We start from the raw sequence: 27,973 nt of genomic DNA, 5'->3' as shown, positions 1-27,973 counted from the left end.
TGGGGAGAGGGAGGGAGGGCTAGTGTCCAGATTTTTGCACACAGGAGCAGGCTGCCTCTTCATCTGTCTTGCAGCCTCCACAAGCAAAGGTGGCCAATATGGGGACCAGAAGGAAACAAAGAAAGAAAATGCAGTGGACTCCCTCAACATGAGCAGGTAGTGAGCTGCTAGATACTTTGGAGGCTCCCCAAGCTCCGGGTGTTCACCAGTCCCCTGAGAATCTCATCAAGATATAGGTGTTGATTCAGGAGATATAGGGTGGTGCAAGAAGAATCTGGACCACAATAAGAAGAAAGGTTAAAGCTCATTCGATCTGCACCCTAACGCTGCCCAGGGAGTACCATGGGCTCTCTTTATGGGCAGGAAAGCCAAGGCTCCATGAGTTCCTGAAGCTTCCCTGAAGAGCCCCATTAAGGAGAGCTGAACTGGGCTGACTGCAAGGTCCTGTTTCCTGCCCTCCTCCCTGTGGGAGTAAATGGCCTGGTCCCAGTCATCCCCCTTTCTCCAGGTCTGCCCCGGGTTCCAGCCCTCCAGGCTTATAGATTCAGAGCCTCCTGAGATTGGCTGGTCTCCAGGCTGGAGCTTCTGAGCTTGCTTGCTGCAGCATCTAAAGATAGTTTACCTCACAGGAAACCAGACACTATTGGCTAACTTTGCAAATAAAGATGCCCTCAGAGAGAGGGAAAGGGAAATACTGGCCCCTGGCAGAGTCTACATAGGACAGGGTAGCTGACTGGCACATCCTGAGGTTCTCTTTCCCAGTGGGTCAAGGTAAGTGCACCTTAGTGGGCGGGTTGGGGTGGGCGGGGCACAAGGGAAGAGATCAGAGTAGATATGTGATGCTGGTGTGCTCATGAGCCAGCCTTTTCCCGAGGATGTTGCAGTCTAAATATGTTCAATGGAGTGGAAAAGTGGAAAGTGGGAGTGTTTGTGGGCAGGGGGTGGGGTGGGCTAGATCCTCTACAATACACATAACATAGTGGGACACAATTAGAAGCGTTAACAATGACATTTTAGGGATATGGAGAAAAACTTGTGGTTTGACTTTAACGGAAAAAAGCAGATACGAAATTGAATCTGGATGATAATGAGGTGTTACTGCTATTTTTTTTTTAAAGAGAAGATATAGTACTGGCTTTTTAAAAGAGCTCATATCCTTTAGAGACCCACATGTAAGTTTTATGGGTAAAATTCAATAATCCAGTGGTGCTATGAAGTGGGAAACAGATAAACTATTAACCATGAGGCTGGGGTTGTGGCTCAGTGGCAGAGCGCTTGCCTCGCACATGTGAGACACTGGGTTCGATACAGAACCACATAAAAAATAAATAAATAAAATAAAGGAATTGTGACCATCTACAACTAAAAAAATATTTAAAAAATATTAACTATGAGTTGTTAATTGTTGAAACCGGGTAATGGGTGCCAGGAGGTTCTCTCTGCTTTTGTATATGTGTGAATTTTTAATGCTAAAGAGTATTTTTAAATGACATCTGAATACTTACAATAAATATAAATGTATTTAATAGAAACATATAAAGATTAAATGTAAAAAAAACTGAAAGATAATTGTGCTTGATTCTAGAGAGTAGAATTATGGATAGTTCTATGGATTTTTTTTTTCCCAAACTTTTTTTTGCACCATCTACAATTTTTCCCCCCTTTGGTATCAGAGATCGAACCCAGGGGTGCTTAACCACTGAGCAACAGTCCCCAGCCCATTTTATTTTTTATTTTGAGACAGAGTCTTTAAGTTGTTGAAGCTGGCTTTGAACTCATGATCCTCCTGCCTCAGCCTCCCAAGCCACTGGGGTTACAAGTGCGCGCCACTGGGGTTACAAGTGCGCGCCACCGAGTCTGGCACCATCTGCAATTTTTTATAATGATCCTATATTGCATTTTAATTAAAATGTTTTTAATTAATAGACCTCTGACACAAATTTACTGTTCAATTTTGATATGTGCTTATATAACCCACTGTGAGAACACTTGGGCTCAGAAAGGTTTGTGCCATTGGAAAATGTGATCTTTGCAAAGAAATTATGAAAGCAACAGAGGAAATATGTTCCGGCTTGACCACAGCCGCCCTTTCTCAGAGGCCACAGCTGAGGACCAGCTGTGGCTATCTTTTTCTGGGTGCTTGTCTTGCATCTGTCAATCATAACCGCACAGAATTTACATCTGAGTCCAAAGAAAGATGAGGGAATTTAAGATTCTTCCTCCTGCTCAAAAAAAAAAAAAAAGTTCTTATTGTTATTGATTTAAATACTAGATATAGCATACTTGAGGCGAAAAGAAATTAAATCAAAAGTAAAGAATAGCAAACCATGTGAAATAGTCAAGAAAACTTCCCTGCACGGGTCATCCAAGGGGCCTAGGCTTCCAGGGAGGAGGCAGATGGGAAGGGCACATGGGCTGCTGAGCCTTGGGGGCCACTCTGGGTCAAGGGAGGGGGCAGTGACTAGGACTTGGGACCTCTGGAAAGCAGAAATGGCCTAAAGAAGGCCAGGGTAGATTCTTCCCTTTCACCTTCTTCACTTGGCTTTATTTTCACAAAGAGATTAGGGCAGGAAATGTCTCGATCCAAATTCAATTTGACCCCTCTTGGCTCTCAGACTGCATGGTGCTTACCGTCCCCTGGGAAGGAGCAATTACTCTGCCAGCTGCACATTTGTCTCCTTACAATCTACCTCCCCAACCCTCTCCTCAATTGTCCCCATTTCACAGAGTGGGCTGCAGACACTGCTTGGCTTTGGAGAGAAGTCCTGGCTCCTCTGCCCTTAGAAACTGTGCTCATAACTTGGCCTTGCTAGGTCCACTTCCTACTGTCACAGAGGACATTGTCCATGAGTCCTTGAAGCCAGGATTCAATAGGTGTTGATTTTTTGTGATGATGAGGGGCATGGTATATAAAGTCCCAGCACACTGCTTGGCCCATGTTTCATGTTCAAAAATAAAATATATGTTACTATCATGGGAAAACTGAGGCTTAGAAAGCTTGGGTATCTTGAGACCACCCACTACTTTCTTTTTTTTTTAGGGGGGGCAGGGTGTACTTGGGCTTGAACTCAGGGGCACTAGACCACTGAGCCACATCCCCCAGCCCTATTTTGTATTTTATTTAGAGACTGGGTCTCACTAAGTTGCTTAGGGCTTTGCAGTTGCTGAGGCTGGCTTTGAACTCATGATCCTCCTGCCTCAGCCTCCTGAGCCACTGAGATATAGGCGAGTGCCACCATACCCAGCATGAACACAGACTACTTTCAAGGGAGATTGTAAGAGATCCAGAGTTGTAGGGTCAGGAGAGGAGAGAATGTGTCAGAGCTGACTCAATTCAGAACCAACTTCTGTTCTCTTCTCTACCCACTCCGGGAGGCAGCCCTTCCCCACCCCAGTCAAATGTGGAAGGGCAGCTATGTCAGGTATGGTCTTCCCAAACCAGAGACCCTGGCATCATTTCTGAGACTCGGGGCATCAACTTACCCCTCCCCAGCCCACCCTCTGCCCTGGAGTCAAGAGCCCAGAGACGTTCAGATTCAACTCTTGTAGCAGATGAGCTAATGGGGAAAGCAGCTCACAATGCCCCTCAGCGGCTCACAGGCATTTGAAGCAGGATGATGAAGTCCAAGTCTCAGCTGGCTCTTCTGAGGAATTGTTTTGATTCCCAGGGGGCACTCTGGGAGTTCCAAGAGGCAGGCTGTCTCCTGTCACTCAATCTGCCCGGAAGAACCAAAGGAGACTGAGATTGCCACCTGAACCTTGGTCCAGCCTTCCCTCTTCAAGGACTCGGAATACACCAGAAGGGATGTGCAGTGGAATTTTTTTTTTTTTAAAGAGAGAGAGAGAGAATTTTTTAATATTTATTTTTTTAGTTTTCGTCGGACACAACATCTTTGTTTGTATGTGGTGCTGAGGATCGAACCCAGGCCACACGCATGCTAGGCGAGCGCGCTACCGCTTGAGCCACATCCCCAGCCCTGCAGTGGAATTTTTGTGGCCTCTGGCCACAGTGGGTGCTTCAATAACCTCATCTTATTATTTGACCAAAGTTCAACTATTTGGAGTTGTAAGTCTGGGTCAAGAAAAAAAAATCTCCATTACATCTCCTTAAATATCTTTTGAGACTACCTTTGTCCTTTTCCTTAAATTGATGTTTATTGTGGAATATAACACCCTGAAAGAACAGTACCCAGGTTAACAACTTATTAAAACCCATCTGCCATGTAACCACCACCCAGGCCAATGTAAAGAACCTGGCCTGCTCCCAAAAGTCTTCCTCACGCCCCCACCTAACCACAACCCCTCCTGCCACACAAATAACCACAACCCTGACTTCAGGGCAATTGTTTTCTTGCTTTTCCTAGTAGCTTCACCAGATCTACCTCTGCGCCCCCAAACAACATGGTTTAGCGTTGTCTGGTTTTGATCTTCATATGCGTGGGCTCATTCAGAGGTCTATTTCTGAGTTTGGTTTCTTTGACTCAACATTGTGCTGGATTTTTTTTTAATATTTAAAATGTTTTATTTTTTCCATTTTTCAGTTGGTATATTACAGTTGTACATAATGGTGGGGCTTATTTTTACGTATCCGTTCATACACAGAATATAACAATATAATTTGACTAATATCATTCCCTAGTATTTCCCTTTTCTCTTCCCTCCTCCCTCTGGCTGGTTCCTTTCCTCTACTGATCTCCCTTCAATTTTCATGAGATCCCCCCCATCCACCCACCCACCCACTTTCTTTTCCTTTTTCTTCTTTAGCTTACACATATTAGAGAAAATAAAGGACCCCTGACTTTCTGAGTTTGGCTTATCTCCATTTAACACAATGTTCTCAACTTCCATCCATTTTCCTGCAAATGACACAATTTAATTTTTCTTTATGGCTGAATAAGTCTCCAGTGTGTATACATACCATATTTTTTTTATCCATTCATCCATTGATGGACACCTGGGCTGGTTCCGTATTTGGCTTTTGTAAATGGTGCTCCTATTATAAATATGCATATGCATGTATCACTGTAGTCAGATGATTTTAATTCTCTAGGACAAACTGGTCATATGGTGGTTCCATGCCTTGTCTTTTGAAACCCCCAAACTGATTGTACTAATTTACAATCCCACCAACAGTGGAAAAATGTTCCTTTTTCTCCATATCCTCTGCAGCATTTATTACTATTTTCATCATTGGGTTTTTCAAATGCATCCATGTTATAAGAAATGTGCATGGCAATAATGTCCAAACTGGATCCAAACGGAAAGTCACACTCACGTGCATCAGCAATAGAAATAACAATAAACTGTGGAACATTCACCCAGTGCATTCCTATACAGCTGTGAGAATGAATAGATGACAGCCACAGTAATGGGATGGGATGGGATGCTTCCAGAGAGGCTGAGATGAACTTACAGATAAATGCAAAATTGGTACAGTTCCATGGGGCACTTCCCAGTGCATCTCCATCACACACAATTTTTATGTCTATGAACAAGAATGGGTGCTTGCTTTGCAACTGTCAATCATAACTCCTATCAATTTTCTATTACTTACAGCATTACAAATTAGCTCAGACAATGAAAGAAGGTGATATCACCAAACGGTGAGCGAGAGAGGACATCTAGCAATCTCTCGTGTGGGACTGTTTCAAAGCCTTTAATATTTTTTCCTTAGGTTCCTAGGGTAAAGTTTGCAGCTCCTCTTTCACCCCTCTTCTGCTTCCCACCTTGGCTCTCTGCATCCTTACCTGAGCCTCCACTCAGGCTAAACTGGGCTTTCCAGAATGTTCCCAGGACATGTGAGCCCAACCCAGCCTCACTTCCTTCTCTCTGCCCAAGAAACCACCCTGAGCTAGCCCCTCTGGGCCTTTGACTTCAAAGCCCACCTCCATTCATTGCCAGCTCCCTCTTTGTCACTCATAAGGCCTCTCCCACCTTTAATTCTCAGCCTAAATGGCAACATTTTTTGTGACCCTTCATCATGATCTCCAGTCCTAATGGGGACACATGTAGAGACCATCCCCTGGATATGTTTCATTGCTACACAATAACAAACATTTACAAGAACTATATCTTAAACATTTATATTCAGAATTTATCACACAGAAAATTAGCATGTGATACACATCATAAGTGATCCACTGAGAGATTGCAAGATAGAATAAAAATCTTATCCTCTTCTATAGCCAGCAGGCACACCCCATTATTGCCCATGTTTCTCAGATAAAGAACAGCTAGTCACCAAGTGAGAGGCCTTGACAGCACCATCTCTCATGCAGACTTCAGCCTAACCTTACCTGGTAGTCAGGGTGGCCATTGAGTTAACTGACTGGCTCCTTCTAGGAGGAAGCATCCTTCTCTTTCCTTGGTAACAAAGTTGGTTTGCATCTTGGAGCAGGGCCCTGAAGTCAGGCCCTTTGCTTCTTACATTTCAAAGAGATGATGCGCAGGTCCTTGAGAAAGGCCTAGTCCCAGTCGTGAAACAGATAAAAAAGCCTACCAAGCTTCAAGAAAGGACAGATACACATTCAAAGAGAGGAGGAAATACTTACAATTACAATTTTTCTAAAGTAAATGCCCTAAGGGGGAAAAAAAGAAGCAAAGAGAATCTCTTCCCTGGTATTCAGCAAGGAAAATTAATCTCTTGTTTTTAATATTTATTTGCTCTTATACTACCGAAGGGTAAGGATGCTCAATAAATATTGGTTTAATTAATAATTAAGTAACTAACAAGTCTGTCTCTGTCTCGATTATTTTTTTTAATTTTATATCAAGTATTTTCTTTCAAAATTTTACAGTTCATTTTGACAGAAATAAATAAATACCATAAAGTACTTTGAAGAGGAAAGAGTGTCAAACCCCAAGCAATATAAAGTATTTTGAAGAGGAAAAGAGAGGAAAGAGTGTCAAACCCCAAGCAATAGCAAGCTTTGGAAAGGGGCAACTCACAAACCCAGTGTGGGTCCAGGGTGCCTCACGTGTGGTTTTCTCTTATAGGTACTTTTTGGTTTGGGTGTGTGCATTTATGCTGCATAAAACCACGGTGGTTGGACAACACCGTGAAGTTCACGGTTCTTTGGGGATAGACAGTCACTCAATTTACTTGCACAGGGGATAGGGTACAAATTGCAAAATTTTTTCTTTATAGTTCCCTTCCATGGACTTGAAGCCCCCTCCATCTGCCACAGCCTCAGCTTTCTCTGTATTCTGAGGGGTGCGTGTTGTAAAAATAGCTGCACCCTACATGGGAAACTCATCCGAATCTAGTAAAACCAGATTGCCCAGCAGCCAGGACTATAGATGTGGTGACAGGCTAAGACTATTCCTTTTTAGTGCAAGGTTAAGCTCAAGAACTTTTTTGGGGGAGGAGGGTCATGCTGGAAATCAACAGATCCAGCTCTGCTTCCGACTAGAACTTCATCTGAACACTCCTAGGCTGTGACCCAAGCATGTCACACACCCTGGGCAGGCTGATGGCAGCAGACACATGCTTTCACTGACCTAGAACTCACATTTGTCTTTAAGGTTGATTCCTTGTGTTGAATTTTTGTTGAAAAATTGAGTGTGTCAGAGCTGGCAAGACCTCTGGAGGTGATCTGGCCCATGGTTTCATTTAACACATCAGGAAACTGAGGCAGGGCTAGAGCAACCTGCCCAGGGTCTCCCAGAATTCAGGCATAAAGTGCACAGGCCGCCTAGGAAGGTTGTGGCTCTGGAGAGGGAGCATGGGAGGAATAGACGAACTCTAGATAGGGCAGAGGGGTGGGAGGGGGCATGGGGTTATTAATGATGGTGGAATGTGATGATCATTATTATCCAAAGTACAGGTATGAAGACATGAATTGGTGTGAATACACTTTGTATACAACTAGAGATATGAAAAATTGTGCTCTATATGTGTAATAAGAATTGTAATGCATTCCACTGTCATAAATAAATAAATAAGCACCATGATATATCCGAAGGTAGGAAATAGGCTGATCCTTCAACCTTCATCCTTTTCTTCTCCAGAGAAAATGATCCCAATTTCTTCACCTCTGCTGATGAGAGCTAGATTCTGGGGGTCTGATGTGAACACCCCTAGTGGTGGCCAGAGGCACAAGTAATATCCCGCCCTGCCCATTTTCCACTTGCCATTCCCTGAGAGTCAGCCTGCTGGGCTTTGAATCTAGAAAGGAGAAACCTAAGCACTTCAGGGTTGTATCATGGACCAGCTTCTTTCAGAGGACTTGTGTCTACTATTTCTGAGTCTTAGTTCTAGGGAAGTGGCCTGTGATATTCTACAGACTTCCCCTCCAAGCAGAAAAGCATCACACAGTGCAGGAAACACAGAGGTTTGTGCAGAGGTGCATTTGGGATTGAAATCCTGACTGTATGGCATTGTGGGGCAGTTAACCAAATCTCTGTGAACCTCTGTCGGTCCATTTGTGAGGACAATCATTTCTCATGGAGGATTGTAGACAGAATTCAGTGAGATGGTGCGTATGAGGCATGATCTTGGCAGGTTCCTGGCATGGCAACGTGTGCTCCTTCTTAACTGAGGTTTTCTGGGGTTAACATGCAGTTCTGGAACACTGAAAGAACCAGGGCATTCCATGCAGTACGTTTGGATGGAGCAACTCTCTGACTTCAGTTGGTCCAAAGGGGAGAAAAAATAAAGCCTCACAATTTTCTTGTCTCTAGGCTGGAGCTCAAACCCAGCCTTCACACAAAATTTTACTAAACAGGGACCAGGAAAGGTAAAAATAGATAGATAGATAGATAGATAGATAGATAGATAGATAGATAGATAGATAACAGAAGATACCCTGGATTTGGAAAATGGTAAGCAGAATGTACAACCAAAAGAGGGTCGGGGGGCAGGGGGTGAGGGGGTGAGCAACACAAAAAGCATGTCAGAGAGAAGGCAAGTGTGGAAACAGGAAGCTCAGGAGGAACGAGGGGTGACGATGACCTCCACCCACCCATAAGAAAAGTCAAAAAAATAAATGAGCAGGCCTGAGAAAAGGAAGTGGCCAGAGGAAGTGAGGGGACTAGCAGCAGAGTAGAGCAGGATTTTTTTTATTCTAATTTGTTATATATGACAGCAGAATGCATTATAGTTCACATTACACACATAGAGCACAATTTTTCATATCTCTGGTTGCACACAAAGTAGAATCACACCATTCGTGTCTTCATACATGGACTTAGGGTAATGATGTCCATCTTATTTCACCGTCTTTCCTACCCCCCACCCCCCCTTCCCCTCCTTATAGTTCCTCTATTCCCCACATACTCCCCCTCCCAACCCCACTATGAATCACCCTCCTTATATCAGAGAAAACATTCAGTTTGGTTTGGGATTAGCTAACTTCACTGAGCATCATATTCTCCAGCTCCATCCATTTATTTAAAATTGCTATGATTTTTATTCTCTTTTAAAATTGCTGAGTAATATTCTATTGTGGATATATATACACCACATTTTCTTTTTTATCTACTCATCTAGGTTGGTTCCACAGTTTAGCTATTGTGAATTATGCTGCAATAAACATTGATGTCAGGGACACAGTCACATCAATGTTTACTGCAGCACAATTCACAAGAGCAGGGAGTTTTAGAGAGCAGAAGTTGTGCAGAAGTTGTCTCTGCTTGGCTAGGGAACAGACACGCGTTTCGTCCTTGCTGGCTGCTGCCCTGAGCTGTCGTGCACAGCCTCAGGTGGGGGTGCCTTTCCTGTGCCCCGTGCCTGCCTGCTGCTTGCAGCACTTGTGGGTATGAAACCTAGCTGAGAAGATGCTGCAAAGGCTCATCCTGTTGGATCCTTACATTCCGGTTCTAGTGTCCTGAGAGACAAAGGAAAGCCACTGTCTGGGCAGGCCTCCCTTGAGGGCCATCCCAAGGGCTGGCCACACTGCCACCTGCTGCCAATACCCTCTCTTTAAGTTCATCTCTCAATCCCTGAACATCTCAGAGAATCCGAAATAGAAGGTCCACACAGCTCAGGACCACTGTTCCTAAAGAGCGACCTTGCTAAAGCTATCAAGTTCGGGGACCATTCAGCAGAGGTGCTGTCTTCCCAGACCTTGAGTTTCTGGTGTAAACAGAACTCTTGCTGGGCTCTCCCTGGTTTTGCATTAAACCCAGGGCCTTGTACAAGCTAGGCAAGTGCTCTACCTCTGAGCTCCATTCCCAGCCTGAGACTGGGTTGGATCTGGCTCCAGCACAAAGACTACTCTGCCTTTCCAGGCAGATAAAACCCTGTGTCACCTCTGACACATGCCACCGAGGCAGCACTATTTCCCAATACTTACCTGGAGAGAGCTGAAGTTGTGTAAGAAGCAGGTATGCCCAGCAGCACACACAAGAGGAGTGTATTGAGGAACCTGTGTTCCCCACACCACCTTCAGATTGTGCTGTGCTTCGGGGCCTGTGTTCCTCTCTTGGGGCTCCACAATGAGAGGTTGATGGGTCTCTTATCTTGCTTCACTAGGTCTTCCAATCACTTACCCATTCATTCATTCATTCAACACAGCAGGCACCCATAGACCTCTCTGGATTCAAGGGCCCCTGGCCTGTGACCATAAAAGACAACTGTGTGCCCTGTAAGCTCCGCCAGGAACAGGAGATGCTGTCACCATTAGGTCCTGCCCTGGTCCTGCCCTGGTCCTGCCCCAGCGGGATTCTGGAGGTCCTGAAGGATGAGTGGCATCGGCGCAAGGAATGAGACAAGGAGTCGTTCCGTTGGAGCAATCTCCAGAGAGAGAGCAGCTTTCTCTGGGTCATCTTTTATTACAATTTTTCTCATCATTATGGATTCAGAATCATTAATAGAATACATCATTGATGTTACAATTTCCAGATTTTCCCAACATGTGACATTCCCTTTGCAATCATTATGGGTATAGAAAAATGCGTTATTAATTTACATTTTCCCAGGATGCAACATTTCCTTAGCAATCATTAGGAGTACAAAATCATTAATAAAAGCGTCACTAATTTGCATTTTTCAGATTTTTCCAAGATGTACTATTTTCTTATTAACAGATGCCAAACTACGTAACCAGACTCTAAGTCTCCCAACCTATCATTAACCTTTAAGTTTTAAGTTTATTTCTAATCGAAGAGCCCCATCTAAAGAAGTCCCCTTAAATCTTCTACTTAAAATATCCTAAAGTCTATAAACCATTCTTAAAGCATCTTAAGGACCCATACAACTAAAAACTTAAGAATTCTAAACTTAAGAAACTAAATAAAATAATATTTCTAACATTATTCTAAAACTGTGTCTTATAATGCTACTTTAATTAATTCCTATATTTATTCTCATAAAATGGGTTGAGCTGCTTTCTCAAAGAGTTTCTTTGTTTCTTAGTCAAGGTACACTAGTTCTTACATCTTTGTAATCTCCCTCACTGAAAGGCAAGTTTTGAACATCAGTCCACTTACTGCCAATATTAACTATGCTCATCATAAGTCCCTATGTGAGGTAAAAGAGGATTTATATAAAAGGGGGGGAATGTATCTTTACTAGCCTTAAGTTTCCTAAGTGTATAACATAACTTTCCCTTAATCAAATAAAACTACATATGGTGAGCTTTGTGCAATAAACATACTAATTAGGCTTTCTAAGAGGCCGGAGATATGGGCTTGGGTTCTTAGTTGATATAATCAACGTGGTGCCTAAAGTTCTCATGACCTTTTGGGGAATGAATGTTGTTCATTATCAGTTTTATCCTCAATGTACTGAGATAGTAGAACAGCCTTCTATTTTGTCCTCGATATGCTGAGAAGTAGTAGAACAGCCTTCAAGGCATGGACTAGCCATCTGAAATTTAATTAGGTTTAGCAATAAGCATACTCATGCTTCCTGTCAGGAATAGGAGCATAAAAATAAAAAGTCCCAATGACATCAAAAAGGGTCTCATGGTTTCGGTTTCCCACCTGTGAGGCTTTGCCAGCACTTATCCTCACTGTGACCTTGTCAAGACAGTGGGAGGGGGAGCACCTTCACCAATTCTCCCTTTTTTTATTTTTAAATTTTTTTTTTAATTTTTTATTGTTGGTTGTTCAAAACATTACAAATTTCTTGACATATCATATTCCACACTTTGATTCAAGTGGGTTATGAACTCCCACCTTCACCAGATGGGCTGAACGAATTCCATGGCTCAGCAACTTGAAGAGGACTGGAAGGGCAAGAATAAGGACAAGAATAATTAAAACACTTACACCACTATTGATTAAAATAGAAAATAAGGTTTTGCTGGAGACTGAAGAATTCAATTTGGAAACAAAAGTATCAGCTAACTCTGGAACGGATGTTTCTGAAATATGTGCTTGACTACTGTCTTTTATCTTTTCTTGTAATTCCTCTATACCTAGGGTTAAATTAGTATCTCTCCATAATCCTCATAAATGACATTGTATTTGAAACCATGTTTCTTCAGAATAGTTGTATGTGTGGGGAGTAACACAAATCCATTTAAACTGAGAATGATATCTAGTTGTCATTCGAGTTTTTATGTTTTGAATTTGATTGCCAATATAAAGGATAGCTTCTTCTAAAGCATTAACTCTTGCTTCTAACTTTCTATCTATATGTTCTTGGATCATAAGTGCAGTAGAAATATTTTGTGACAACTCATTTACAGGATGAGCAGTATGAACTTCTTTAACTAGTGCGGCAGTGGAAGCAACTATGGACCCTATTATACCAATTAATGCTGAGATTCCTAAAATTAAGGCAGCTACAAAACATTTAGGTCTAATTAGAGCTTGATTAACTAAATCTGATACTCGTAACCCAGGATCATCATGCCAAGAAGAATCTAATTTAACAGGCAACATAAGAAGGTTGATGTACAATTAAAATATGATTGGGTGCTGATATACTAGGATCAGTACAATTTGTTAATGTACAGCCTTCACAAACAACATCATAAGTTTCCTCTTCTAATTTTGAGATCTGTAAAATTCCTTGGTCTCTAAATAATATTGCATTGGGAGATCCCACACAAGCCGTAACAAAATGATGCTCATATACTCATATACATATCTATAGGTGCTATACATCTATAGATATGTATTATACCTAAAGAAGCCAATAACTTATAAAGTTCTGTATAGACCTGATAATGTTATTTGATTTTAGTAAAATATAGAGGAGTTGACCCATCCAGCTGAGTACCATCTATTCATAGGCTCCACTGCAGACCTCATAGCAGTTTGTCCTTGAGGAATATTCCAAGGATTTGATGACAAAAATCTACGATGATCATAGTCAAGTTTAAAAATAGAAAAATCATATATTGGCAAGGAAGAATTTTTTGGAAGAATTTTGGAAAGAATGTATGTTTCAGAAAACATACATTTATGCCAAGATGGAAATCCAAATTGTCTATCTACCCCTACCCATGAATAATCAAGATGGGACTCAGCTTTTAAACAGTCTTGGATCATAGGAGGAGGCCTTTCTGAGGGTAAAAGATCTTTAAAATCAGGAAAACCTAAAGCTAAAATAGAAAGTACTCAAAGATCCTTCACACCTCTTTCCTCATTTGGGGAATTTGTTTTTAAAAAGTTCTAAAATAAAGTTGTAAACAGACTACAGTTTCAGTAACACTATATATACTAAAACAAAGAGGAGGTAAATGACTGTGACCCTTAAAACTGAAATTATAGGTTGATATAGGAGTAATAAAAGAATTAGATTCACCGCCCAAGAGATCAGTATCATTGGTAAATACCCTAATATTTTCTTTTCCCCAGGTACATAGGTGGGTCAGGATAATATGCCCCAAAATATTCAGAAGATACATTTGCTACTTGACAGGCAAGAATGGCTAACATAGCAATATACATATTTTCTGGCATATAGGAATTTGACTAAGAAGAAATAAGTACTTGAGCTTGATAAGTCTGTTGTTTTATCTGTCCCCAAGTCGGTGGTTTTGCGAGTCTTGTAGAAGATGCTTGTCTAGGTGAGGGTTGAGAACTGTTGAAGTTCAACTGAGAAAAGGATAGAGTCAAAGTAGTTGTCAGATCCTCCTCAGGCACCATGGTCAATTGTGGGAAGTATTGGAGATCAGGAGGGCACGATCTCTTCTGTTTCCTGTTCCGAAGGCTGGACATTGGGTCGAATCAGTCTATCAGGAATCCAAATAGGAGAATCCGCGTCCTGTGGGAAGACACAAGCATACCCTCGCCCCCAAGTTAATAATACATCAAGTCCTTTCCATTTACCCATCAAGAGATCTTTCCATTTCACTAAGGGTTTTGCTGATATTTTTTTCACTTTCCCAATGTCTTAGCATGGGAGTTATTGCGACTTTATAGTCACAATTAAGGCGGTTTAATCACAAACAAGGCATGTTGTAGAACATGACGAGGAGAACTATATTCATATTCTCCTTCTTGAAGTTTAGTAATTGGAGCCTTTAGTGTTTGATGAGCTCTCTCAACTGGAGCTTGTCCTTGAGGGTTATAGGGAATTCCCATAAAATGAGAGATTTTTGAACATGTCACAAAAATTTTTAAAAGCATTTGAAGTATAAGCTGGTGCATTATCTGTTTTTAGTGCTAGGCGTCCCCAAATATGAGAAACAAATAAGCAGATGTTGGACCACATCTTTATATGCTTCCCAGTTCTTGCTGAGGCAATAATCACATGGGAAAAGGTATCAACAATGACATGAACGTTATCCAATTTTCCAAATGGAGGAATATGAGTAACATCCATTTGCCATAAATCATTAGGTCTTAAACCCTGAGGATTAACCCCCATGGATAGAGTTGGGAATAATGTTGGGCAGGTTTGACAATTTCTAACAATAGTTCTAGCTGATTCCCTAGGATATGAAATTGCTGTCGAAGGGCAGAGGGATTTTGATGATGTAAAGCACGACCAGCTGTAGTTTCTTGAGGAGTAAGAATTTGGGGTTTAGTTAATGAATTTGTCAAAGCATTACCTTGTAACAGTTCTCCTGGCAAGTTAGAATGTCCTCGAATATGTCCTATAAAATAAGGATGTTGTCCTTCTAGGATCAACTTTTGTAAAGAATTAAGATAATGAAAAATTGTAGTCTTGTGCTGAGGAAGAGAAGCTGTTTCTAGATGAGGAAAAAATTCACAATATGCTGAGAATTAGTATACAAATTAAACATTTGATCTTTTAACTGGGTAAAAGCCATAATTACAGTTACCATTTCTGCCCTCTGAGCAGAGGTTTCCTCTGTCTGTTGAACATAAGTTTTATCATTAATAACTAAAGATGCTCGTCCATTTGAGGAACCATCAGTGAAAACTAAGGCTGCAGTTGAGATAAGGGCTCAGAAGAGAACAATTTTGGAAAAATGATAGGATGGTTCTTAACCAGGTATAACAAAGGATGAGATGGCAGATGAAATTTAATGTGACCATAATATCCCTGTAGGCTATTTGCTAGTCTTCAGAATGTTCCATAAGCATATTTAGTTGATCTCTAGAGTAAGGAACCACCAAATTATGCATTTCTTTCCCAAATAACTCTCTACTTGTATGCCTTCCCATTATTATTAATAATGCAACCACAATAGGATATGAGCAGATAACCTTCTTAGAGGTAACTGGCATATGCATCCATTCTAAAGGACCTGACTGACACAAAACTCCTGTGGGTATATGAGGAGTAGGTAAAATAAGAAAATCCCAAATCTGAGTATAATCAACTCTTTGCAATTGTTGTCTATTAATAGCTTCTTCTACCTTGCATAAGGCCAGTTCAGCCTCTTCTGTCAAAACACGAGGAGAACGTGGGTTTGAGTCTCCTCTCAAAATATCAAATAATGATTTAAGTTCTGCAGTAGTGAGTTTCAGAAAAGGACGAATCCAATTAATATCTCCCAAAAGTTTTTGAAAATCATTTAAAGTCTGTAAATGATCAATCCATAATTTTAAACTTTGATGGGTAATAGCTTGAGTACTTATAATTCTATCCAAATAATTAAAAGGAGGGGATTGCTGAATTTTATCTGGGGCAATTATTAGACCAAAATTTTGTAAAGATTGTGTCAACCTCAATAAAATATGATGAAGCAATTGGACGTTTTCATGAACAATTAATATGTCATCCATATGATGGATAATATAGGCATCTTTATATTTATCTCTTGTTGGTTGTACTTCCAAATGCAACATATTTATGACAGAGAGTAGGGCTATTTTTCGTACCTTGAGGCAATACCTTCCACTGAAACCGTTGGAATGATTGTTTCAAATTGACAGAGGGAAGGCTAAAAGCAAATCTTTTATAATCATCAGGATGTAATGGAATAGTAAAAAATCAGTCTTGTAAGTCTATTACCATAACATGAAATCCTTTAGGGACAGCTAGTGGAGAAGGGAATTCTGGTTGTAGAGAACCCATATCTTCTTCCCCTGTAGCATTTATAGCTCTTAGATCTTGTAATAATTTCCATTTACCTGATTTCTTTTTAATAACGAATATAGGAGTATTCCATGGACAATTGGATGGCTCTGTGTGTTTTAATTCAAGTTGTTCTTGAATGAACAAATATGCCCTGTGATTTTTCTATTGTTAGGAGCCATTGTTCTACCCATACAGGCTCATCATTTTTCCAAATCATTTAATCTGCTGTTTCAACAATGGCCCCAATTAAAAATCCTGTTGAGCCTCTTCTACAAGGACAGTACAGAGACACACTCCCATTTTAAACATTATATCTTGACCCCATAGAGTAAAAGGAAGAGAAGAAATCACATATGGCTGAAAAGTTCCTGAATTCTTATTATCAGTCCATTTAAGTATTTGAGTGCTTTTTGCTATATTAGTAGCAGTTCCAAGTCCCCTAAGTACTGAGGGAATCACCGTTGTAGGCCAGGTTGAGGGCCAATCTTTTCCTGCTATACAAGTAACATCTGCTCCTGTGACCAAGAAACCTCCAATTGTTTTTCCTTGAATCTCTAGTTTTTTCATAGGACAAGAGTTTTGAATTTTTTGAACCCAAAATGCCATATCATTAGAACCAAAACCTCTAGTTTGTCTTTGATCTTCTGAAATAGCTCAATTTCCTATTGATAAACAGGGAAGTAACAAGATCTGAGCAATCTTTTGCCCTTTATGAATAATCAAAGTTTTTTGAAATGAAGGCTCTACTAAAATCTTAATTTCTCCAGTATAATCAGAATCAATAACTCCAGGAATAACCTTAATCCCTTGTAAAGAAGTAGAGCGGCTTCCTATAATAAAGCCAAGAGACCCTTTAGGTAAAGGCCCATGTATTTTAGTAGGTATAGCTAAAACAGGAGAATCTAAAGGAATAACTACTGATTCTGAAGATGCCAAATCTAACCCTGCTGAATCCGGGGTGGCTCTCAATAAAGCCCTTATAGTATATCCTGTTGAAAAGGATTGGTGATGGCCTCTATTACTGGAAGGGCCCGAGGCTGGCCTATTACCAGTTTCCCGGTTTTGTAGGTTGGGAGTTATCTGTAAATTATTAGAATTAACTGGGGAATTCTGAGGAACAGTTGGCATTGGGCCACCTTCTAAAGGTCTCCCATTTTTATGAAATTTAGAGCGACACTCCTTTGCCCAGTGGAATCCCTTATTACAACGCGGGCATGGAGTTTGGGGTCTAGACATCTGATTGGGAAGTGCGATTTCTCTAGTTTGAAAATTTCTATTGGGGCAAACTTTACAAAATGACCCATCTGTCCACAAGAAAAACAACCCCGATTTCCTTTTCTTTGCCCTCTGTTTCGAAGCCCTTTAAGAAACTGAGCATTTGTTGGTCCCTGTAATGCTGCTGCTATGGCTACACCTTGTAAATACGAGGGTGGCATGTCAGCACAAACCTTAATGAAGTCAGATAAACCTCCTGTCGTTCTAATAGGTCTCAGAAGAGTCTGACATGCAGTGTTTGCATTCTCGAAAGCCAATTGTTTAATTATGATTTGTGCAGCTTCATTATTAGTTGTAATTTTTCCCACCAAATCTTTTAATCAGGATAAAAATGCTTCAAAAGGTTCTTCAGGCTTCTGTTTTATGGTACTTAAGCCAGAAGCTTTAATTTCCATATTTTCTAACTGTCTCCAAGCATTAACTGCTAAATCTGAACATTGGACCAAAGCAGGACGAGGCAAGTGTAACTGATCACTTGGCAGAGCCCAATCATTTTCTCCCAATAACATATCAAGAGTGACTTCACTGTTTACAGATTTATTATATCGAGAGCGCTCTTTAGCTCTATCTTTACAGTCTGTTTTCCATAACAGGAATGTCCCTCCGGGGAGACAAGATTTTGCAGTAGCAAACCGGTCATATGGGGTCATCCATCTACTGGCAATGGTATCTACTAATTGTAAAGAATAAGGAGAAGCTGGCCCGTAATCATGAACAGATTGTTTTAATTCTTTTAAAGTTTTTAAAGGCAGGGGTTCCCATTGAGGCAGATACTGTTCCTCGTCTCTATCAATAAAAGGGAAAGGGAAAGTAAAACCGAAGTCTCCAGATTGTAGAGCCTCTTTCTTGGCTCCTTCAAATCCTCCATTTTGCGAGGGAGGAGGTAGGGTAATTTTTATTTTAGAACCTGTTTTATCTTTGGTAGGAGATTTTTAAAAAGGTTTATAAGGCCCTGTGCCTAGAAAGGCAGGGAATTCTTCATTATAATATTTAGCAGTTGCCTTTTCTATATCATCTTCATCTTGTGGGCTGAGTTGCTTCTTATCGTCGTCATCGTTTATAACATAAACATTGTCTTTTGCTTTTTGTTTTAAAGGAGTTTCCTCAGTCAGAGCTGAAAGCTTAGTGGAACTGATTTTAGTTTTTAAAGTTTCAGTCTCATGAGCCGGATCTAACATCTCTCTTAATAAGGGCCATAACGCTATAGTATCTACAGGCATATTTTCTGGTCCATGATAAGAATAATAAGCCCTTAAACCTTCTCCTATCTTTGCCAGAGTTTTTAAATCTAAGGTCCCTTCTTCAGAGAACCAAGGGCAAGATTCCTGAATAAAATGAAAAAACCTCGTTAGTTGTGAAGCAGAGACCTGAATTCCCTTTTTTGTAAGCATATGTTTAACAATATCAATGAACACTTCTCGCTTCTTAGATTCTGTGCTACCCATTTTTCTCTTACCTAATTTCCCACTCTCACCTGCTTTATTAACAGGGGGCTCGTGAAACCCACGGGTAATGACCTATCCACTCTGAGAATGGGGGCTAAAGCCAAGGGGGCTTACCTACAGGTCACTGTTTCAGGTACCAAATACCGGGGTCCTGTCCCAGACGGATCCAGGGGGTCTTGAAGGTTGAGTGGTGTCGGCACAAGGAATGAGACAAGGAGTCGTTCCCTTGGAGCAATCTCCAGAGAGAGAGAGCTCTAATGCAGCTTTCTCTGGGTCATCTTTTATTACAATTTTTCTCATCATTATGAATTCAGAATCATTAATAAAATACGTCATTGATTTTACAACTTCCAGATTTTTCCCAAGATGTGACATTCCCTTTGCAATCATTATGGGTATATAAAAATGCATCATCAATTTACATTTTCCCAGGATGTGACATTTCCTTAGCAATCATTAGGGGTACAAGATCATTAATAAAATGTGTCACTAATTTGCATTTTTCTGATTTTCCCAAGATGTACTATTTTCTTATTAACAGATGCCAAACTATGTAACCAGACTCTAAGTCTCCCAACCTATCATTAACCTTTAAGTTTAAAGTACACCTGTACTTTATTTCTAATCAAAGATCCCCATCTAAAGGAAGTCCCCTTAAATCTTCTACTTAAAATATCCTAAAGTCTATAAACTATTCTTAAAGCATCTTAAGGACCCATACAGCTAAAAACTTAAGAATTCTAAACTTAAGACTCTAAATAAAATAATATTTCTAACATTATTCTAAAACTGTGTCTTATAAAGCTAATTTAATTAATTCCAACATTTATTCTCTTAAAATGGGTTGAGCTGCTTTCTCAAAAAGTTTCTTTGTTTCTTAGTCAAGGTACACTAGTTCTTATATCTTATATCTTATATTTTTATTATCAGTTTTGTCCTCAATGTACTGAGATAGTAGAACAGCCTTCTATTTTGTCCTCGATATGCTGAAAAGTAGTAGAACAGCTTTCAAGGCATGAACTACCTGTTATGTTCTAGCCATCTGAAATTTAATTTGGTTTAGCAATAAGCATACTCATGCTTCCTGTCAGGAATAGGAGCATGAAAATAAAAAGTCCCAATGACATCAAAAAGGGTCTCATGGTTTCATGAGTTTCAAAGCCCATCTGTGTGGCTTTGCCAGCACTTATCCTCACTGTGACCTTGTCAAAACAGTGGGGGGGGGGGGGCACCTTCACCAAGGTCGTTAGGAATGAAGGTCTAAGATAAACTATATATCCTCCCAGAAACATTTATACAGCATTTGTTCTAAATCAGGCCTCTCTCTTTGCTAAACCCTGATCTACAGAGCTAAAAAAAAAAAAAATGTGATTCTTCTTTTGGGATCTCCCAGTCTTGAGGGAGGGATATGGGGAGGGGTATAATGCAAAGTTAAAAAAAAAATGCTGAAGGCACACACATTTGGGCCCAAACTGTAAGCCTGCCATGAACAAGCTGCATGGCCTTAAGCAAGTTATTCACCCTCTCTGAGTACACCTACTTGCCCATAAAGTATAGATAATCCTTTTATATGTCGAATACCATTTAGCAAACATACCCCCGTGCCTGGTATTTGTACCAGGTTACTTACTTTAATTTTTCCTATACTTCATATTTTTGTTTATTTTTATCTTGAAAATTCCAAAAGAAACATTTAAAATCACTTCCAAAATAGGTAATGTGTGTACATGGTAAAGTAATCCTGAGATTTGGGGGCTGGGGTTGTTAGCTTAGAAGTAAAGTGCTTGCCTAACGTGTGCAAGGCCCTGGGTTCAATCCCCAGTACAAAAAAAAAAAAATTCCAAAAGTTTACAGTAAAAATTAGAATCCCCCCACCACCCCCCATCATCTTCTAGTCTCCATACATGCCCTCCAGCAGGAACTACGGTTACCACCACTGGTCCACCCTCCAGAGGTATTCAGACCTCACACAAAACATACACACAGCATTATTTCCACAGAGAACGGCACAGTGTGTGCCTGGTACCTCATTTACCAGTGTCTCTTAGAGATGGTTCCATGACAGAACACAGATCTGCCTGGCTTTGCTTTTTTTTTTTTTTTTTTTTTTTAAAAAGCAATTGTTTGATGTTCTGTTCTTTGGATTTATCTTGGTTTTGTGTGGTCTGTCCCTACCTATGGGTACTGAAGTGGTTCCTCTTCATGTCTATTTAAGGCTCACTGTGGTGAGGGTCTGAGTGCACACTTCCTTGAGCTTGTGTGTGAGCATATCTCTGGATAAACCCCAACAAGCAATTGGGTGTCATTGCATTCTTTGGCTCTCCACAAACCCCAACGTTGCTCTTTAGAGGGGAAGAAGCTGAGACAGTGGCCCTGCTGACTTTTTACCTCCAAGGACTCCACTTTGTTTGATAGTCACTGTGTCCCCATCTTTTTTCCCTGGCCATCCTTCATCTTGAGTGGGGGTGGGGTGGGCATTAAGGGATGGGAAGAGTGTGGCCTGGGCTTCAGTCCCACTCCCCCACTTCTAGTTGTGCGACGAGCCGGGGCCTTGACCTTGCTGTGCCTCTTGTGGACGTGAAGAGCACTAAGGTCTCCAGTCCCTTGGAATCACATAGGGGCTGTCAAAAGAAACACACTTCCTGCTCCTCCCTCAGTAGCATGGCTCCCAGCAGGGATCACAGTACGCCTAGCATGCATCTACTATATGCATAGCACTGTGCCGGTGCTCAGAGGAACTCCTGTAGGAGCTGGGCCTGAATCTGATCTATCAAGGAGCCAGGATAAAGGTGGCTGAGGGTTTCTGTGGCCTTGCTGGGCAGATCCTCAGGATGGCAGGGATTGTCCTGAGCCAGATCTGCCATTTGGATCTCAGTAAGTAAAATGTTCACCAGTCAGGCAAGGTCATCCCTTCCACAGCATCTCCTGAAATTGTGTCCCATCTGCAGGGATGTATTGACCCACTTCCCAATTCGGTCTTTATCTCAAGACTTTGTGTGAATTTCACATTGAGACAACAGGCCCCTTTGTGGCTGAGGTGGGGCCTAATTAATCCCTCCAGGAGCTCAGGCATGTTGAGCCCCGGGCAATTTATATATTTGCATCGATGTTGGGACCCTCCAATCAGGACCTCCTCCAGCTTATTTGGAGTCTTGGAACAAATTAGAGAAGGTGTTCTTGTGTGTGTGGCAGCCCAGTCACACAGCAAGGTAGGATGCTGGATTGGGACTCCTTACCCCTTAGCTAGCGGAAATTAGTTTTAACTGTCCCTGCCTTCTCCACGCAGGGTCCTGCCCCAGTCTTCAAATAGCCCTGGAGCCATCCAGTGCAGTGAACTAAACAAAGGACTTTCAGAATTGCAGAGAGGATTCAATGGATAACAATGCACATGGAATGTCTGGCAATAAGCCTAGCTGTTTAGTAAAAGCTTAGCAAAAACTGGCTTACTCCCCCCCCCTTTAAAATAATTTTTAAAAAGGGCTGGGGTTGTGGCTCGGTGGTAGAACACTTGCGTGTGTGAGGCACTGGGTTCGGTCCTCAGGACCACATTTAAAAAAAGAAAATAAAGGTATTGTGTCCATCTACCAATTAAATAAATAAATAGCAATCTAAAAAGAAACCATTTTTTGATTATTATTTCAGGGGGAAATTTTAGAACCTTTAAATACCAAATTCCCACAATGCCCTGAGTGGGATTGTCTACAGGCAACCTGGATGAGTCCAAACGCTCCAAGAACCTCTGCAGCCTCGCCTAATGCAGGAAGGAAGTAGCATTTAGTAAGTTCCTGCTGTGTGCGACACACTTAGAACAGTTTCTCTCTTTAGAGAAGCTCTGTGGGCAGGTGTGAGACTGCATCTCAACCTTGCAGATGAGGAACATCAGGCCCAGAGATTCCAAACTCACCCATCAGTTAGCCAGAAAGGGCAGACCTGAGCAGAATAGAATAGACATCATGATTGATGTATGCACATTCCATGTATGTATTACATGTCAAAATACATTCTGCTGTCATGTGTAACTAAAAAGTTTAAATAAATTTTTAAAAAAATAAATAAATAATTTATTTAAATTTTAAAATAAATTTTAAAAAATTTAAATAAATCGTATGGTTAAAAGGAAAAAAAAGAAAAAGAAAGAAAGAAAGGGCAGACCTGGGGTTCAACCTCAGAGAACTCAAGTCCACAGAAGTTTGGGGGCTGATGGCCAGATCACAGGCACAAAGAAACGCAGAACAATTTTTATTGGTTTTAACCTTTTGAAGTCAGCTTTGCCATCTCTTTTCACTGGGCAGAAGGGGAGAGAGACTGTCTAGCCTAGGGTCCCTACCTTACAACCGTCAAGGACTTGACTATTTCCTCTCTTACACAGCAGTATCCCACACACTAAGTACCAATTCCTGTTTCCCCATCATCAGCGTTAGACAGATGAAGCTTGCTTTGTAGAACTCAAAACAGGATCAGGTCAGCAATTAATTCTTATTAACTTAAATGGTCACAGCTAGACACCTTTTCCAAGAAAAGGGCCTTGCAGCCTGAAGCAGGGAACTCACACATTTTTCCTAGGGTCAAACACTCCATCACAGACTGAGAAGGTCCAGGACTGGCAGCCTCGGCCTATTTCATGGCAGAAGAGACTGGGTGAGATGCAGGACATGCCGGAGGCAGGGCAGGGAGAAGCAATACCTCAGCTGGGTGGGCTGTGGGAGATACCGCCTGGGTGAAACCATCATGGCCAGGATGCAGTAGGGTGTGGAAACTCCCTTGGTTAGAGAACCATGAGCTCTGCTTTCAGTTTTGATGAAGAAGGAGGTGCTGACAACCAGGAGGCCTGCTTGGAGACACTCGGGGTTTCTGAGCCTGCCTGTGGTCTCACAAGGAAGAGGAGGTGCCAGAGGAGCAAAGGGAGAGGGTGGCCTGTCTGTTGCCTCTGGAGTAAATGTCCAGCAAGTACTGGATGGGAAAAGAGTGGGAAGAGGGCAAGCTTGATTGCCCAACCTGTGCAGAAATGTCTTCTTTTTCAATTTTTGCTCAAAAGAAACCAGGAGATAAGGTTAGTGGGGGGAAGGCCAGGGCTGGTAATAACTAGGAGAAGTAGTCTCTCGGGTCCAACCGTGGGCTCATCTGGTCTTGCACCTGTCAATCCTTCTGTGACCACAGAACCCTGGATCATGACAGTGCTCCTCTTCAGCTGAGGCTGGAGGATGGCCATTAGTCCCAGTTTGCTTGGGTTTGAGGGGTTTCCCACAGGTGGGAATGATGAAAGTCCTGGGCAACACGAAACAGACGATTCATGAGAGAGCACGACTCTGCCTATTCCCTGCTGAGGACAAGAAGGACTTGTTAGTTCCAAGAGGAAGAGGAGGAGAAAGGGCTCTCCAAAACCAAACAGGGGAGTCTCTGAGACCTCTGTCTCCAGGCTTAGCTTCATGGAGGAAAAATGAGAGGACAGAAGTTGGTGAAGGTGGAAATAAAAAAAGAGCATAGAAAATAGCTTGGGGAAAGGTTAGGCTAAAAGAAGCTTCCCCTGTCACCTCTCCTTATCCTGCCCTTCACCTCTGTCCTTGATCCTCCTTCCCCTATCTATACACTAGTCAAACGCAACACCTTTTGGAGAAACTTTTGAAAATTGATGAAAGAGATCTGTCCCAAGTCCCCAAAGACCTAGATCCAAATGCTTGCTGAGCAAGTCCTCTTAGGGACCTCTCTTTGACCTTGTCAGGGGGCCTGGCTGCCTCCCTTGCCAAAGGTTTCTGTTGCAACTTCCACCACCAGATTGTGGTGGAGATGAACAAGATGGCGGGTGTGAAGGCAGGAAGCGACTGGTATTTGTTTCTTCCTTCCTGCCTCCACCATGGACCAGTTAGAATTCCAGATTTGTTCCTGTGAGGACTAACACTGCCGCTTTGTTTTCCCTTCTGATCCAGGTCCTCACCATGCCCACCTCCTTCCCTAAATCAACTGAGGAATTTGAGTATGACGCATCTGCTGAAGCCTGTTATGTGGGGGACATCGTGGACTTTGGGACCGTGTTCCTGTCCATATTCTATTCTGTTGTCTTTGCCTTTGGCCTGGTGGGCAATCTGCTGGTGGTGATGGCCCTCAACAACAGCCGGAAGCGCAAGAGCATCACCGACATCTACCTGCTGAACCTGGCCTTGAGCGATCTGCTCTTCGTAGCCACTTTGCCCTTTTGGACTCACTATGTGGTCAGCGAACAAGGCTTCCACAACGCCGTGTGCAAACTCACCACCGCCCTCTTCTTCATCGGCTTCTTCGGAGGCATATTTTTTATCACCGTGATCAGCATCGACAGGTACCTGGCCATTGTTCTGGCCGCCAACTCCATGAACAACCGGACTGTGCAACACGGCGTCACCATCAGCCTGGGCGTCTGGGCGGCGGCCATCCTCGTTGCGGCACCCCAGTTCATGTTCACAAAGCAAAAAGAAAACGAGTGCCTGGGTGACTACCCCGAGGTCCTCCAGGAAATCTGGCCAGTGCTCCGAAACGTGGAAGTGAACTTTCTTGGCTTCCTGCTGCCCCTGCTCATCATGAGCTTCTTCTACTTCAGAATCCTCCAGACCCTGTTTTCCTGCAAGAACCAAAAGAAAGCTAAAGCCATCAAGCTCATCTTACTGGTGGTCATCGTGTTTTTCCTCTTCTGGACACCCTACAACATTATGATTTTCCTAGAGACTCTCAAACTCTATGACTTCTTTCCCAGCTGCAACATGAAGAGGAATCTGAAGTTGGCCCTCAACGTGACTGAGACGGTGGCGTTTAGCCACTGTTGCCTCAATCCCCTCATCTATGCATTCGCTGGGGAGAAGTTCAGAAGATACCTCTGTTACCTGTACAGGAAGTACCTGGCTGTCCTCTGTGGTCGTTCGGTCCACGACAGTTTCTCCCCATCCGAATCGCAAAGAAGTAGGCAGGGGAGCATTCTGAGCAGCAGTTTTACTCACTACACAAGTGATGGGGATGCGTCCCTCCTTCTCTGAAGGGATCCACAAAGCCTTCTCTCCGCAGAGAACCCAGAGTTCCTGAATCGGACACTCAGTAATGAGAACAGATTTTTGTTGTTGTTGTTGTTTCACACATGCAAAAGAAAATTCGGACCCAATACTAACAAAACCAGCCTACAGTGTATTCAAGAAATGTGCTCAAAATTTGAATGCCAGGATGTTTTTTGCTTACAAATGGCAAAATTGCAATCCAGACTAACTTGGTTGAAAAGAGATCTGTGAGTGTTGTTCTCATTGTGGCACTGACAGGGGGCGACTGAGCCCTCAGGGTGAGTGGAAAACAGGACTTGAATCTAGCTAGAATTTGCTCTCTCTGACCCTCAAGACTTTTAGCAGTGATAGATCTCCAAAGCTCACGTAACACAGATTTATCACCAGAAAGGGTATAGGATCCATTCCTCTCTGGTCCCCAGGTCAAAATATCCCAGAGAGGTCTTCTGATTGGCCAAGTTTGTATCAGGTGGGGACCAGGTGGTGGCATCCACAAGAAAGGGATAACCTTGATCCATGGTTAGAGGTTGAGGTTAGATGTTTCCAACAAGTTAGAGGAGTCCCTACTGCTCTGATCAGACAGAGCAAGAGCCACAAAACTTCCCCTGTACCTGAGCTAGCTCCTCCTTGTCACACCAACCAGCACACACCTCTTCATTAAACTTCCTTTGATCATGTCCTCAAACCTACAAGGGCTCTCCACTGCCCACTGCATCAAGTCCAAACTCCAATGCCCGACCTGAGACCCTCCACCATGCAGTTCAACTGACAGACTCCCCGCTACTTACCTTTCCAAAGGACCCCATCCACCCTGGCAGTCATCTCCTATGTCAGCCATATCCAGCCCTGTGTCTGCAATAAGACCTCACACATCCCCCTCCACTTGCTCCCAGGCCCATGGGGAGAAACAAAAAGAACCTTGTCCCAAAGTGAAGGCATGAATTCCAATCCCAGCTCTGTCATTTGCCAACTTGGTAAACTGGGGCCAACTGAAATTCAGTTCCTGCAACTATAGAAGGGGGCTGATGGTATCTTTTGTATAAGGAGCATTCTCTCTATCATGAGGAACAGCCACCAACTCTTGCAAGCCCCCATCATCTCTCCTGTTTCCCAGACTTCAGGTGTACCCTGGCACACCTGGCAATGAGGAGGTTGCATCATGCCCAAGTAGGACATAGCCCCAACAGAGAGGAGGCTGGTTTCTTCTGCAGCCCTCAATAAACAGCTAGATCTGAAGGTGGACAGCCTCCTGACCCAAGCCTCCTAATCCCTTTGCCACAAGCTCCTGCCCAAGTCAATCTCCTTCACTCTTGCCACGGCCAACCTGGAGAGCCAAGCCATGAGAGCAGTTTTCTTCTTTCAGTAAACATTTGAGACGGTCTAAAAATTTAAAGTAATAATGCTAAAGAAAACATCATCTGTGCTCTAACCACACGAGTCTTTTCATTCCTGGTTTGCCCATCAGACCTCGTTCACATTCTCATCTGTTTAGAGTTGCAATCATAAAGCACAGTTATGTAACCTGCTTTCTACAATATTAGATCCCCAATAGCTCTGTATCTGTGTAGTTTTATAACAGTCCTTTTAGAAGACTCTAGCAGATTGCATGCTCATTGAGGCAGACGTACTGATTCATTGCTGTGTGCCTGGTCTCTCCTTGGCTGTCTGTATATGTGTTTGACAAATGAGAGAATGAGTCATGTTCCTTCAGGATCATCTGCCATCATTAACTCACCATTACTCTGTTGATAAACATTTCACTCCTTTCCAATATGCAGCAAATATATGTTTTACATCATTTTCATCTGTGTTATTTTCTTTCTCCTGTTAAATTATTTCCATTAAAT

The 27,973-nt window shown here is 42.2% G+C and overlaps 1 protein-coding gene across 3 annotated transcripts; it reads left to right on the top strand.

Moving 5' to 3' along the window:
* Cx3cr1 (C-X3-C motif chemokine receptor 1) lies at window positions 1-27,930 on the top strand. 3 transcript variants are annotated; one of them, XR_009226033.1, is made up of 2 exons: window positions 1-771; window positions 10,517-19,803. XR_009226033.1 is itself a non-coding variant. In XM_046437411.2 (2 exons), exon 2 carries the CDS (start codon window positions 25,044-25,046, stop codon window positions 26,109-26,111), a length of 1,068 nt encoding a protein of 355 aa, XP_046293367.1. In that variant the 5' UTR covers window positions 535-771; window positions 25,035-25,043; the 3' UTR covers window positions 26,112-27,930. The 3 variants fall into 3 exon arrangements, 2 of the variants coding, with proteins under 2 accessions (XP_046293367.1, XP_058432555.1); XM_046437411.2 differs by lacking the exon at window positions 10,517-19,803 and adding an exon at window positions 25,035-27,930 and having other exon boundaries at window positions 535-771; XM_058576572.1 differs by lacking the exons at window positions 1-771; window positions 10,517-19,803 and adding exons at window positions 24,032-24,160; window positions 25,035-27,930.
* Window positions 27,931-27,973: the final 43 nt, after the last annotated feature.

This window comes from Marmota monax, unplaced genomic scaffold (genome assembly GCF_021218885.2).
Source record: "Marmota monax isolate L192 unplaced genomic scaffold, Marmota_monax_Labrador192_F-V1.1 WCK01_AAM20220418_F8-fsc00021, whole genome shotgun sequence".
In the NCBI taxonomy this organism is placed as follows: Eukaryota; Metazoa; Chordata; class Mammalia; order Rodentia; family Sciuridae; genus Marmota; species Marmota monax.
Note: the sequence above shows the minus strand (reverse complement) of the source record. Positions and strands in the feature narration are given on the sequence as shown.

Excerpts from the sequence above, each read along its gene's own strand:
- Cx3cr1 (XM_058576572.1), top strand. The coding sequence starts at position 24,047 with ATGTCCAGCAAGTACTGGATGGGAAAAGAGTGGGAAGAGGGCAAGCTT. Across the intron at positions 24,161-25,034 it reads AAAAGAAACCAGGAGATAAG|GTCCTCACCATGCCCACCTC; the intron begins GTTAGTGGGGGG and ends CTTCTGATCCAG.